We start from the raw sequence: 13,821 nt of genomic DNA, 5'->3' as shown, positions 1-13,821 counted from the left end.
CTACACAGGACAGGAGGCAGCTACAGTAGACTACTACACAGGACAGGAGGCAGCTACAGTAGACCCACTTACACAGGACAGGAGGCAGCTACAGTAGACTACTACACAGGACAGGAGGCAGCTACAGTAGACTACTATACAGGACAGGAGGCAGCTACAGTAGACTACTATACAGGACAGGAGGCAGCTACAGTAGACCACTATACAGGACAGGAGGCAGCTACAGTAGACCACTACACAGGACAGGAGGCAGCTACAGTAGACTACTACACAGGACAGGAGGCAGCTACAGTAGACTACTATACAGGACAGGAGGCAGCTACAGTAGACTACTATACAGGACAGGAGGCAGCTACAGTAGACTACTATACAGGACAGGAGGCAACAGGAGGCTACTATAGAATAGTTATTATATTTATTTTAGTACATTTATAGCTAACCCTACCCCTACCCTACCCCTACCCTCTACCCCAGCAGCACTGATGCTATCTTATAACAATGACCACTAACAACAATGACAATTTATAACAAATATAATTTATAACAATGACCACCTGCTGGCGCGCGTGCTACGGGTGGGTATTGCTATGGTGACCAGTGAGCTGAGACCAATCAAATGTATTTATATAGCCCTTCTTACATCAGCTGATATATCAAAGTGCTGTACAGAAACCCAGCCTAAAACCCCAGACAGCAAGCAATGCAGGTGTAGAAGCACGGTGGCTAGGAAAAACTCCCTAGAAAGGCCAAAACCTAGGAAGAAACCTAGAGAGGAACCAGGCTATGAGGGGTGGCCAGTCCTCTTCTGGCTGTGCCGGGTGGAGATTATAACAGAACATGGCCAAGATGTTCAAATGTTCATAGATAACCAGCAGGGTCAAATAATAATAATCACAGTAGTTGTTGAGGGTGCAACAGGTCAGCACCTCAGGAGTAAATGTCAGTTGGCTTTTCATAGCCGATCATTCAGAGTATCTATACCGCTCTTGCGGTCTCTAGAAAACAGCAGGTCTGGGACAGGCAGCACGTCTGGTGAACAGGTCAGGGTTCCATAGCCGCAGGCAGGACAGCAAGGAGTCATCATGCCAGGTAGTCCTGAGGCATGGTCCTAGGACTCAGGTCCTCCTCCGAGAGAGAGAAAGAATTAGAGAGAGCATACTTAAATTCACACAGGACACCAGACAAGACAGGATAAATACTCCAGATATAACAGACTGCTATACCTAGCAAAGATTTATAGATGACCTGGATCCAGTGGGTCTGGCGACGAATATGTAGCAAGGTCCAGCCGACGAGAGCATACAGGTCGCAGTGGTGGGTAGTAAAGACGCTTTGGTAACAAAACGGATGGCGCTGTGATAGACTGCATCCAATTTGCTGAGTAGAGTGTTGGAGGCCAATTTACAAATGACATCGCCTAACAATGACCACTTATACTTACCTTTGGGGCGGCAGGTAGCCTAGTGGTTAGAGTGTTGGGCCAGTTAGCGAAAAATTGCAAGATCAAATCCCCGAGCTGACAAGGTAAAAATCTGGTAAACAAATACCATTTATAACAATGTCAATTTATAACAATGACAAATTATAAAAATGACGTTAAAAATCGACTGACCTTGTGTTAAACGGAGTGTAATGAACACACAGCTGAGTGCTGATTATTTATGTGTGTGTGTCTGGGTTTCCTGTTGCCGACCAAAATGAACGGGAGAAAAATAATCCCATTGTAAAATAATGCTTTTCATTAATTGACGGAAATACCAGTCGATGTAAATCTCCTGCCTTCCCCCCGTCACGCACATCAGAGATTATTGGACTCACCTGGACTCAATCCCGTCTGTCATTACCTCCCCTATATCTGTCTGTTCCCCGCTCTGTTGCCTGCTTCTGCATTGGTTGCCATATGTCCTTGTATACCCGTGTGCTGTTCCTGTATTTGGTTTATGTCTGTTCCTGATTAAATGTTTGACTCCCCGTACCTGCTTCTCATCCCCAGCGTCGGTCCTTACAAATACATTTGACTGTCCTGCTTATCGGTCTATAGCAGCGCTCACCAACCTTTTCAAGATCCTTTTCTGAGTCAAAACGCAAGCAGAGCTCTACCACTCAGATGTTTATTAAAACATGAAACGTAACCGTAAAGGTAACTTAACCCCGTAAGCCTATGCAACATTAACCAGTTACAAACAGTTCTGTAGCAATGGGATTTGTGCAGTAGGCTATAGGCCCACTACATTATCACTGCTCAGTAGGCTAAAGGCCCACTACATTATCTCTGCATATTGGCTATGCTCAGTAAGCTATAGGCCCACTACATTACCACTGCTCAGTAGGCTAAAGGCCCACTACATTATCACTGCATATTGGCTATGCTCAGTAGGCTATAGACCCAATACATTATCACTGCATATAGGCTATGCTTGAATTGCCCTGCCAATGTTGCTCTTCTCAGACCATTTAGAAATTACATATTAAATGTAGGTACATGATCACACTGGTAATAGATCATTTGTTGTATTACTTGTGAGGCACAGCTGAGTGAGCATAATAATTTAGTTTGTTTTACTGGCCTGCATCTGATGGTCAGTCCGAGATGAGGGAGGGTACAGTGGTGAGGCTGACTCACCGTCCCTCTGCTCTCACTCCCTCCACTGAGAAAAGGGGACAGTCTTCCATCTGATGGTCAGTCCGAGATGAGGGAGGGTACAGTGGTGAGGCTGACTCACCGTCCCTCTGCTCTCACTCCCTCCACTGAGAAAAGGGGACAGTCTTCCATCTGAAAAGGGGACAGTCTTCCAGCTGAAAAGGGGACAGTCTTCCTGCTGAAAAGGGGACACAGTCTTCCAGCTGAAAAGGGGACACAGTCTTCCAGCTGAAAAGGGGACACAGTCTTCCATCTGAAAAGGGGACAGTCTTCCAGCTGAAAAGGGGACAGTCTTCCAGCTGAAAAGGGGACAGTCTTCCATCTGAAAAGGGGACAGTCTTCCAGCTGAAAAGGGGACAGTCTTCCAGCTGAAAAGGGGACAGTCTTCCAGCTGAAAAGGGGACAGTCTTCCAGCTGAAAAGGGGACAGTCTTCCAGCTGAAAAGGGGACAGTCTTCCATCTGAAAAGGGGACAGTCTTCCATCTGAAAAGGGGACAGTCTTCCAGCTGAAAAGGGGACACAGTCTTCCAGCTGAAAAGGGGACACAGTCTTCCATCTGAAAAGGGGACAGTCTTCCAGCTGAAAAGGGGACAGTCTTCCAGCTGAAAAGGGGACAGTCTTCCATCTGAAAAGGGGACAGTCTTCCAGCTGAAAAGGGGACAGTCTTCCAGCTGAAAAGGGGACAGTCTTCCAGCTGAAAAGGGGACAGTCTTCCATCTGAAAAGGGGACAGTCTTCCATCTGAAAAGGGGACAGTCTTCCAGCTGAAAAGGGGACAGTCTTCCATCTGAAAAGGGGACAGTCTTCCAGCTGAAAAGGGGACAGTCTTCCAGCTGAAAAGGGGACAGTCTTCCAGCTGAAAAGGGGACAGTCTTCCATCTGAAAAGGGGACAGTCTTCCATCTGAAAAGGGGACAGTCTTCCAGCTGAAAAGGGGACAGTCTTCCAGCTGAAAAGGGGACAGTCTTCCATCTGAAAAGGGGACAGTCTTCCATCTGAAAAGGGGACAGTCTTCCATCTGAAAAGGGGACAGTCTTCCAGCTGAAAAGGGGACAGTCTTCCATCTGAAAAGGGGACAGTCTTCCAGCTGAAAAGGGGACAGTCTTCCATCTGAAAAGGGGACAGTCTTCCAGCTGAAAAGGGGACAGTCTTCCATCTGAAAAGGGGACAGTCTTCCAGCTGAAAAGGGGACAGTCTTCCATCTGAAAAGGGGACAGTCTTCCAGCTGAAAAGGGGACAGTCTTCCATCTGAAAAGGGGACAGTCTTCCAACTGATGGCGAAGCTCAAATTACACTGCATTATTTCTGCCTCGTGCACCAATTTATGTTGTTACTCCTATGACCAGAGAAAGTGAAATATTCCTCGATATTAAAAAGACAAGCCACCAATAATAACAAGCTTATCGGAACACTTTGCCATAGTCATTCATTGCAGCTGCGGTGCATTTTATGGTTTATAAAAGTGTTGAACAAAGTGCTGACAGTGCTGAATAACGTAAACAAGAATTTACTCAAAAACAGCAGTTCTTTGCTGTATCCGTTAAGTCTCTCTTTAGTCTCTAGTTTTTAAATCTCACAGTATCAACTTTGCTGTGCGAACGAGGCTTCTTTATACAGTCTATGACACCAGGAAACTGTGCAGACACCGTAATATGAGCTATCTGATTGGCCAACCGTAGACATTTAGGTGCACTTGATTTGCTGTCTGGGCCTGCCGGGTAGGCGGACATCTAACTTCAGACACAGGCAATGGTTCAACATGGGAACAGTTATCTTCCCGGCGCTAAGGCTGCTGAATCAAACGCACCTAACGTTAACATCGCTAAACAAATGAAAAAAATACAAACGCAAGGCTTTATCGTTGTTTTATTACAGAAATGTTTGGAGATCGACCAGTCGATCGCAACTGACCGGTTGGTGACCACTGGTCTAAAGGGTAATTTGCATAATTTAGTGGGAATAAATTGGCCTGTGTATTTTCGTTAGTCATCATGTATCTTATTTATCGTACACAGCTATAATCCCTCACAGCATTCAGATGTTGACCTCTTAGCTGGTTGCTGCTGGAGTAAAACGTGCTTTTTTAAGCCCATTCATTGCTCAACAATTCTAAATGCAATCGCTTGTTAAAAACAACTTTTGGTGCATGATTAAAAATATCTACAAGTTGTATTTCTCAACGGGTGATTGAAGCGAGCCTCCCATTCAATATTCAAGTGCAGGCAACAGGTCCCCCACCACTTTACAATGCGAGCTGGAGGCCGTATCCATTTTGAAAAAATACTTCATTGTTTGAAACCTGAATGTTTTATTTCATATTATGAGGCATGTCTTGCAGCACACGAAATCTGCTGAAATACATTTTGTACATATATGCGCGAATTGAATGTGAGGCTGGGCTGCTTACCTTACTTCAAAGTAGCCTATAGGCAAAATACCACTATGGGAACATGGAGAACAGTTTCAAGTTTGGGGAACCTTCCAATTTATCCTACAATTTCTAGCGTTCTACATACCAGTTATGATTTTCATATGCGCATTTTTATTATTATTAATATATATTTTTAAATACGCCCTTTCCCCCGCAATGTCGATCTTGTCTCATCGCTGCAACTCTCCAACGGACTCGGAGGCGAAGGTCGACTAATGCTCCTCCAAAACATGACCAGTCTAACCGGGCTTCTTAACACCCGTCTGCTTAGTACGGAAGCCAGCCGCAACAATGTGTTGGAGGAGACACACCATTCAACTGAAGACCGCGGTCAGCCTGCAGGATGACACTGGGCCAATTGTTCGCTGTCCTATGAGACTCCGGATCTAACCCGGGTCTGTAGTGACGCCTCTAGAATTGCACTGATTTAGACCGCTGCAGCACTCCAGAGGCCCCATATTCCACTAAATGTTATAGGGGCATGCCGCCACCTAGTGTGTTGGCTGTGTATCAGCCTACTATTTTGTAGTATGAATTCATTACTTGGTGAAGAAATGTACCTACCAACTAACCCTACACCCATTAAAACCTCACCACTTTACAAACTAACCCTACACCCATTAAAACCTCACCACTATACCAACTAACCCTACACCCATTAAAACCTCACCACTATACCAACTAACCCTACACCCATTAAAACCTCACTACCAACTAACCCTAGACCCATTCAAACCTCACTACTATACCAACTAACCCTACACCCATTAAAACCTCACCACTATACCAACTAACCCTACACCCATTAAAACCTCACCACTATACCAACTAACCCTGCACCCATTAAAATCTCCCCACTATACAAACTAACCCTACACCCATTAAAACCTCACCACTATACCAACTAACCCTACACCCATTAAAATCTCCCCACTATACCAACTAACCCTGCACCCATTAAAACCTCACCACTATACCAACTAACCCTGTACCCATTAAAACCTCCCCACTATACCAACTAACCCTACACCCATTAAAACCTCACCACTATACCAACTAACCCTGTACCCATTAAAACCTCATCACTATACCAACTAACCCTGTACCCATTAAAACCTCCCCACTATACCAACTAACCCTGTACCCATTAAAACCTCACCACTATACCAACTAACCCTGTACCCATTAAAATCTCCCCACTATACCAACTAACCATGTACCCATTAAAACCTCACTACCAACTAACCCTACACCCATTAAAACCTCACCACTATACCAACTAACCCTACATCCATTAAAACCTCCCCACTATACAAACTAACCCTGTACCCATTAAAACCTCCCCACTATACCAACTAACCCTGTACCCATTAAAACCTCCCCACTATACAAACTAACCCTGTACCCATTAAAACCTCCCCACTATACAAACTAACCCTGTACCCATTAAAACCTCACCACTATACCAACTAACCCTGTACCCATTAAAACCTCACTACCAACTAACCCTACACCCATTAAAACCTCACCACTATACCAACTAACCCTACACCCATTAAAACCTCACCACTATACCAACTAACCCTGTACCCATTAAAACATCACTACCAACTAACCCTGTACCCATTAAAACCTCACCACTATACCAACTAACCCTACACCCATTAAAACCTCACCACTATACCAACTAACCCTACACCCATTAAAACCTCACTACCAACTAACCCTAGACCCATTCAAACCTCACAACTATACCAACTAACCCTACACCCATTAAAACCTCACCACTATACCAACTAACCCTACACCCATTAAAACCTCACCACTATACCAACTAACCCTGCACCCATTAAAACCTCCCCACTATACAAACTAACCCTACACCCATTAAAACCTCACCACTATACCAACTAACCCTACACCCATTAAAACCTCCCCACTATACCAACTAACCCTGCACCCATTAAAACCTCACCACTATACCAACTAACCCTACACCCATTAAAACCTCCCCACTATACCAACTAACCCTGTACCCATTAAAACCTCACCACTATACCAACTAACCCTGTACCCATTAAAATCTCACCACTATACCAACTAACCATGTACCCATTAAAACCTCACTACCAACTAACCCTACACCCATTAAAACCTCACCACTATACCAACTAACCCTGTACCCATTAAAACCTCACCACTATACCAACTAACCCTACATCCATTAAAACCTCCCCACTATACAAACTAACCCTGTACCCATTAAAACCTCACCACTATACCAACTAACCCTGTACCCATTAAAACCTCACCACTATACCAACTAACCCTGTACCCATTAAAACCTCACCACTATACCAACTAAACTTGCACCCATTAAAACCTGACTACCAACTAACCCTACACCCATTAAAACCTCACCACTATACCAACTAACCCTACACTCATTAAAACCTCACCACTATACCAACTAACCCTGTACCCATTAAAACATCACTACCAACTAACCATGTACCCATTAAAACCTCACCACTATACCAACTAACCCCACACCCATTAAAACCTCACCACTATACCAACTAACCCTACACCCATTAAAACCTCACCACTATACCAACTAACCTTGTACCCATTAAAACCTCACCACTATACCAACTAACCCTACACCCATTAAAACCTCCCCACTATACCAACTAACCCTACACCCATTAAAACCTCACCACTATACCAACTAACCCTACACCCATTAAAACCTCACCACTATACCAACTAACCCTGCACCCATTAAAACCTCCCCACTATACCAACTAACCCTACACCCATTAAAACCTCCCCACTATACCAACTAACCCTGTACCCATTAAAACCTCACCACTATACCAACTAACCCTGCACCCATTAAAACCTCACCACTATACCAACTAACCCTACACCCTTTAAAACCTCCCTACAAACTAACCCTACACCCATTAAAACCTCACCACTATACCAACTAACCCTACACCCATTAAAACCTCCCCACTATACCAACTAACCCTACACCCATTAAAACCTCACCACTATACCAACTAACCCTGTACCAATTAAAACCTCACCACTATACCAACTAACCCTGCACCCATTAAAACTTCCCCACTATACCAACTAACCCTACACCCATTAAAACCTCCCCACTATACCAACTAACCCTGTACCCATTAAAACCTTCCCACTATACCAACTAACCATGTACCCATTATAACCTCCCCACTATACCAACTAACCCTGCACCCATTAAAACCTCACCACTATACCAACTAACCCTACACCCATTAAAACCTCACCACTATACCAACTAACCCTACACCCATTAAAACCTCCCCACTATACCAACTAACCCTGTACCCATTAAAACCTCCCCACTATACCAACTAACCCTGTACCCATTAAAACCTCACCACTATACCAACTAACCCTGCACCCATTAAAACCTCACCACTATACCAACTAACCCTACACCCATTAAAACCTCCCCACTATACCAACTAACCCTGTACCCATTAAAACCTCCCCACTATACCAACTAACCCTGTACCCATTAAAACCTCACCACTATACCAACTAACCCTGCACCCATTAAAACCTCACCACTATACCAACTAACCCTACACCCATTAAAACCTCCCTACAAACTAACCCTACACCCATTAAAACCTCACCACTATACCAACTAACCCTACACCCATTAAAAGTTCTGTGTGATCCACCACTCCATATTCACTTTCCTTCTGTAGCTCTTCCAGAATTTCTGTGTGGTTCACCACTCCATATTCACTGAAAACATGTTCCACTTTTCCCCTTTTCCCCTGTCCGCCATCTTCTCCTTCATCAGATCTTCCAGAAGGCTTGCGCAATCCCCAATTTCATATTTACTTATGATATGCTCCACATTTCTAATGACCCCCACCTCATGTCTACACTTGCAAGCCATGTAGCATGCTAGCTAACTCACGCTAACAGCAATAACATACAAAAACACATCCCAGAATGCATACAATATCTAACAGGTACCAGGGTTTTTCTTCATTTTTACTATTTTCTACATTGTCGAATAATAGTGAAGACATCAAAACTATGAAATAACACATCATGTAGAATCATGTAGTAACCAAAAGATTGTTAAACAAATCAGAATATATTTTATATTTTAGATTCTTCAAAGTAGCCACCTTTTGCCTTGATGACAGCTTTGCACACTTGGCATTCTCTCAACCAGCTTGCTTTTCCAACAGTCTTGAATGAGTTCCCACTTAAAGCCCATGAAGCCCATCAAATTGTCAAAGACTCCAGTCACCCAGTTATGGACTGTTTTCTCTGCTACTGCACTGCACTGCAAGTGGTACCGGAGCGCCGAGTCTAGGACCAAGAGGCTCCTCGACAGCTTCTACCCCCCCAAGCCATAAGACGACTGAACAATTAATAAAATCACCACCCGACTATTTACATTGACCCCCCTCCCTTTTTTACAGACCCCCCTCCCTTTTTTACATTGACCCCCCTCCCTTTTTTACATTGACCCCCCCTCCCTTTTTTACATTGACCCCCCTCCCTTTTTTACATTGACCCCCCTCCCTTTTTTACATTGACCCCCCTCCCTTTTTTACATTGACCCCCCTCCCTTTTTTACATTGACCCCCCCTCCCTTTTTTACATTGACCCCCCTCCCTTTTGTGCGCTGCTGCTACTCGCATGGTCATTTTCAGAACTCTTCTTGAACTGCACAGTTGATTAAGGGCTTGTAAGTAAGTATTTCACTGTAAGGTCGACACTTGTTGTATTCGGCGCATGTGACAAATAAAGTTTGATTTGATTTGACATATGATGGGCACTTGTTGTCTGCTTTTCCTTCACTCTGGGGTCCAACTCATCCCAAACCATCTCAATTGGGTTGAGGTCGGGTGATTGTGGAGGCCAGGTGATCTGATGCAGCACTCCATCACTCTCCTTCATGATCAAATAGCCCTTACACAGCTTGGAGGTGTGTTGGGCCATTGTCCTGTTGAAAAACAAATGATTGTACCATGAAGCACCACCAGATGGGATGGCGTATCACTGCAGAATGCTGTGGTAGCCATGCTGGTTAAGTGTGCCTTGAATTCTAAATAAATCACTGACAGTGTCACCAGCAAAGCACCCCCACACCATCACACCTCCTCCTCCATGCTTCACGGTGAGAACCACACATGCGGAGATCATCCGTTCACCTACTCTGCGTCTCACAAAGACACGGCGGTTGGAACGAAAAATCTCACATTTGGACTCATCAGACCAAAGGGCAGATTTCCACCGGTCTAATGTCCATTACTCCTGTTTCTTGGCCCAAGCAAGTCTCTTCTTCTTATTGGTGTCCTTTAGTAGTGGTTTCTTTGCAGCAATTCGACCATGAAGGCCTGATTCATGCAGTCTCCTCTGAACAGTTGATGTTGAGATGTGTCTGTTATTTGAACTATGTGAAGTATTTATTTGTGCTGCAATTTCTGAGGCTGGTAACTAATGAACTTATCTTCTGCAGCAGAGGTAACTCTGGGTTTTCCTTTCCTGTGGCGGTCCTCATGAGAGCCAGTTTCATCATAGCGCTTGATGGTTTTTGCGACTGCACTTGAAGAAACTTTCAAAGTTCTTGAATTTTTCCGGATTGGCTGACCTTCATGTCTTAAAGTAATGCTGGACTGTCGTTCCTCTTTGCTTATTTATGCTGTTCTTGCCATAATATGGACTTGATCTTTTACCAAATAGGGCTATCTTCTGTATACCAACCCTACCTTGTCACAACACAACTGATTGGCTCAAACGCAATAAGAAGGAAAGAAATTCCACAAATTAACTTTTAACAAGGCACATCTGTTAATTGAAATACGTTCCAGGTGACTACCTCATGAAGCCAAGAGTTTGCAAAGCTGTCATCAAGGCAAAGGGTGGCTTCTTTGAAGAATCTCAAATATAAAATATATTTTGATTTGTTTAACAATTTCTTGGTTACTACATGATTCTACATGATGTGTTATTTCATAGTTTTGATGTGTTCACTAATATTCTACAATGTAGAAAATAGTACAAAAAAAAAAAAAAACTTGACTGAGTAGGTGTGTCCAAACTTTGGACTGGTATACCACAGCTAAACGCTGTTCCCTATGACGCAACGCGGAGTGCCTGGATACAGACCTGGATACAGGATACAGCCTGGATACAGACCTGGATACAGGATACAGACCTGGATACAGGCACTCCGGATACAGGATACAGCCTGGATACAGACCTGGATACAGGCACTCCGGATACAGGATACAGCCTGGATACAGACCAGGTATGCTGTAATGTACTACGTTTGGACACACCTACTCAGTCAAGGGTCTTTATTTTCAGAAGGAAGGCAGTACTGGCAGCAGCGACAACCAGCTGGATGCAGGCACGGGTCTTGGCAGAGGAGCCTGGTGGCGTGGTAACTTCCACTTTCGCTCTGAGCAGGTTTTAGTATATATTTATCAGTGACTAATTCATTCAAATACTTTATGACCAATATTGAGTCAGTTCCGTGATCCCGCCACCCAGACCGAAATGAAAGTGTAATTTCCCGCGTGGGTGGTTACACAGAATTTGAAACGATCTTCCCCATTTGCGCTTTCCATTTCGTAATGCGCGAAACTTCAATTCGTCATTATAATCATCTAATTTCTCAGTCTTCATGCAACAGACCTCGCTGTGTCCTTCTCTAAAAGGTATTCATATTTTTCATTTGCGATATAACCGACGTATGTTGTTAATTTTCTCTGAAATATTCGTGTTTTATTTACCTTTGAATAATTCATTTCTGGGTGGTTTCATGCCTCGTCTAACTTTAATTTTCCACCGTTCGCCTTATCATGTATGTACTGCATGTATATGTTCACCTATTGGCCACATGCAGGTTCAATAATAGTAAAATATGCCTATGATAATAACTAAGGTACTACTAGTCTATTGCGCACAGCGTGAGTCTGGGAACGACATAACTATTGCAAGTAAGCAGTAGTATACACATCATATTTGCCAATTCAAGTTGCTTTTCATTTCAAATGGGCCATAGATCTATGATGCAAATACCCATTTAGAAATAATGAAGTTTACATAATTTTCTATCCATAAAATCAATCCCTGTTTTCCCCTTTCAGAGACTCCTGATGAGTTCTATGGCTAACGGACAGTTATATCAGATGATCAGCAGGATATGTGAGGCCCTGAGCTCAGGTGAGTGCAGGAGGCTCCTGTACCTGTGTGGATCCCTGGACACTGACAGCTGTGGCTCTGATCATGTGAGAGAGGTGTTAACTTCCTGGCTGAGCAGAGGACAGGTGGATCAGCTGTACCTGGTGGAACTTCTGTTCAGACTGAGACGCTTTGATCTCCTGAAGAAAGTGTTTCACATTAGTAAACAGGAAGTGGAGGGGATTCTGGGACAGAACCGAGCTTTGTCAGAGTACAGGTGAGATTTATTCCTTAGGCTTGAGTTCTGCTATTGTCTTTTCCAGGATAACAACACACACCAATAGACCAAACATTCTTTACAGTCTCATTCATCGCGGTCTTCATGAGTAAATATTTCCCATTGAGTTCTGTCTATGAAGCTTTTCTGTTTCCTGGTTACAGAGTGTTGATGTCTGATGTGAGTGAAGACATGGGGACAGAAGACCTGGAATCGCTCAAGTTTCTGCTGAGTGGTTCTTTATCCAGAGAGAGGCTGACCAGAGTCAAGGTAAAGGCTTGGTTCAGACATTTTACATTTTATTTCATTACTGACAAGCCTGATCTGATTATGTCATGAAATATTTCTGCATTGTGGGTGGGGGATTTCTGCCATGTAAATACCACTAGGTATGCTGTAATGTACTGTGTATTACTGTGAGAACATTCCTCTTCTGCAATGTAAATACCACTAGGTATGCTGTAATGTACTGTGTATTACTGTGAGAACATTCCTCTTCTTCTGTGGTATGTTTCCTGAGGATTGAGGTTGTTATGGAAGAGTCAATGTGGAGACTATATACAGGGTGTTACGGTACAGAGTCAATGTGGAGGCTATATACAGGGTGTTACGGTACAGAGTCAATGTGGAGGCTATATACAGGGTGTTACGGTACAGAGTCAATGTGGAGACTATATACAGGGGGTACCGGTACAGAGTCAATGTGGAGGCTATATACAGGGTGTTACGGTACAGAGTCAATGTGGAGACTATATACAGGGTGTTACGGTACAGAGTCAATGTGGAGGCTATATACAGGGTGTTACGGTACAGAGTCAATGTGGAGACTATATACAGGGGGTACGGGTACAGAGTAAATGTGGAGACTATATACAGGGTGTTACGGTACAGAGTCAATGTGGAGACTATATTCAGGGGGTACCGGTACAGAGTCAATGTGGAGACTATACACAGGGTGTTACGGTACAGAGTCAATGTGGAGACTATATACAGGGTGTTACGGTACAGAGTCAATGTGGAGACTATATACAGGGGGTACCGGTACAGAGTCATTGTGGAGACTATATACAGGGGGTACCGGTACAGAGTCAATGTGGAGGCTATATACAGGGTGTATCGGTACAGAGTCAATGTGGAGACTATATACAGGGTGTACCGGTACAGAGTCAATGTGGAGACTATATACAGGGTGTTACGGTACAGAGTCAATGTGGAAGCTATATACAGGGTGTTACCGGTACAGAGTCAATGTG

General features: G+C 43.9%; 1 protein-coding gene across 1 annotated transcript in view; it reads left to right on the top strand.

Annotated features, from left to right (window-relative positions):
- Positions 1-12,267: 12,267 nt before the first annotated feature.
- Positions 12,268-13,821, top strand: part of LOC120036443 (CASP8 and FADD-like apoptosis regulator) — a 28,280-nt gene continuing 26,726 nt past the window's right edge. The window contains exons 1-2 of the mRNA XM_038982881.1: positions 12,268-12,568; positions 12,733-12,838. Coding sequence (XP_038838809.1) covers positions 12,276-12,568; positions 12,733-12,838 — 399 coding nt within the window. The 5' untranslated portion in view covers positions 12,268-12,275. The remainder of the gene's footprint in view (positions 12,569-12,732; positions 12,839-13,821) is intronic.

This window comes from Salvelinus namaycush, unplaced genomic scaffold (assembly GCF_016432855.1).
Source record: "Salvelinus namaycush isolate Seneca unplaced genomic scaffold, SaNama_1.0 Scaffold133, whole genome shotgun sequence".
Lineage (NCBI taxonomy): Eukaryota > Metazoa > Chordata > Actinopteri > Salmoniformes > Salmonidae > Salvelinus > Salvelinus namaycush.
The sequence above is the reverse complement of the archived record's forward strand: the minus strand, read 5'-3'. Positions and strand labels throughout refer to the sequence as shown.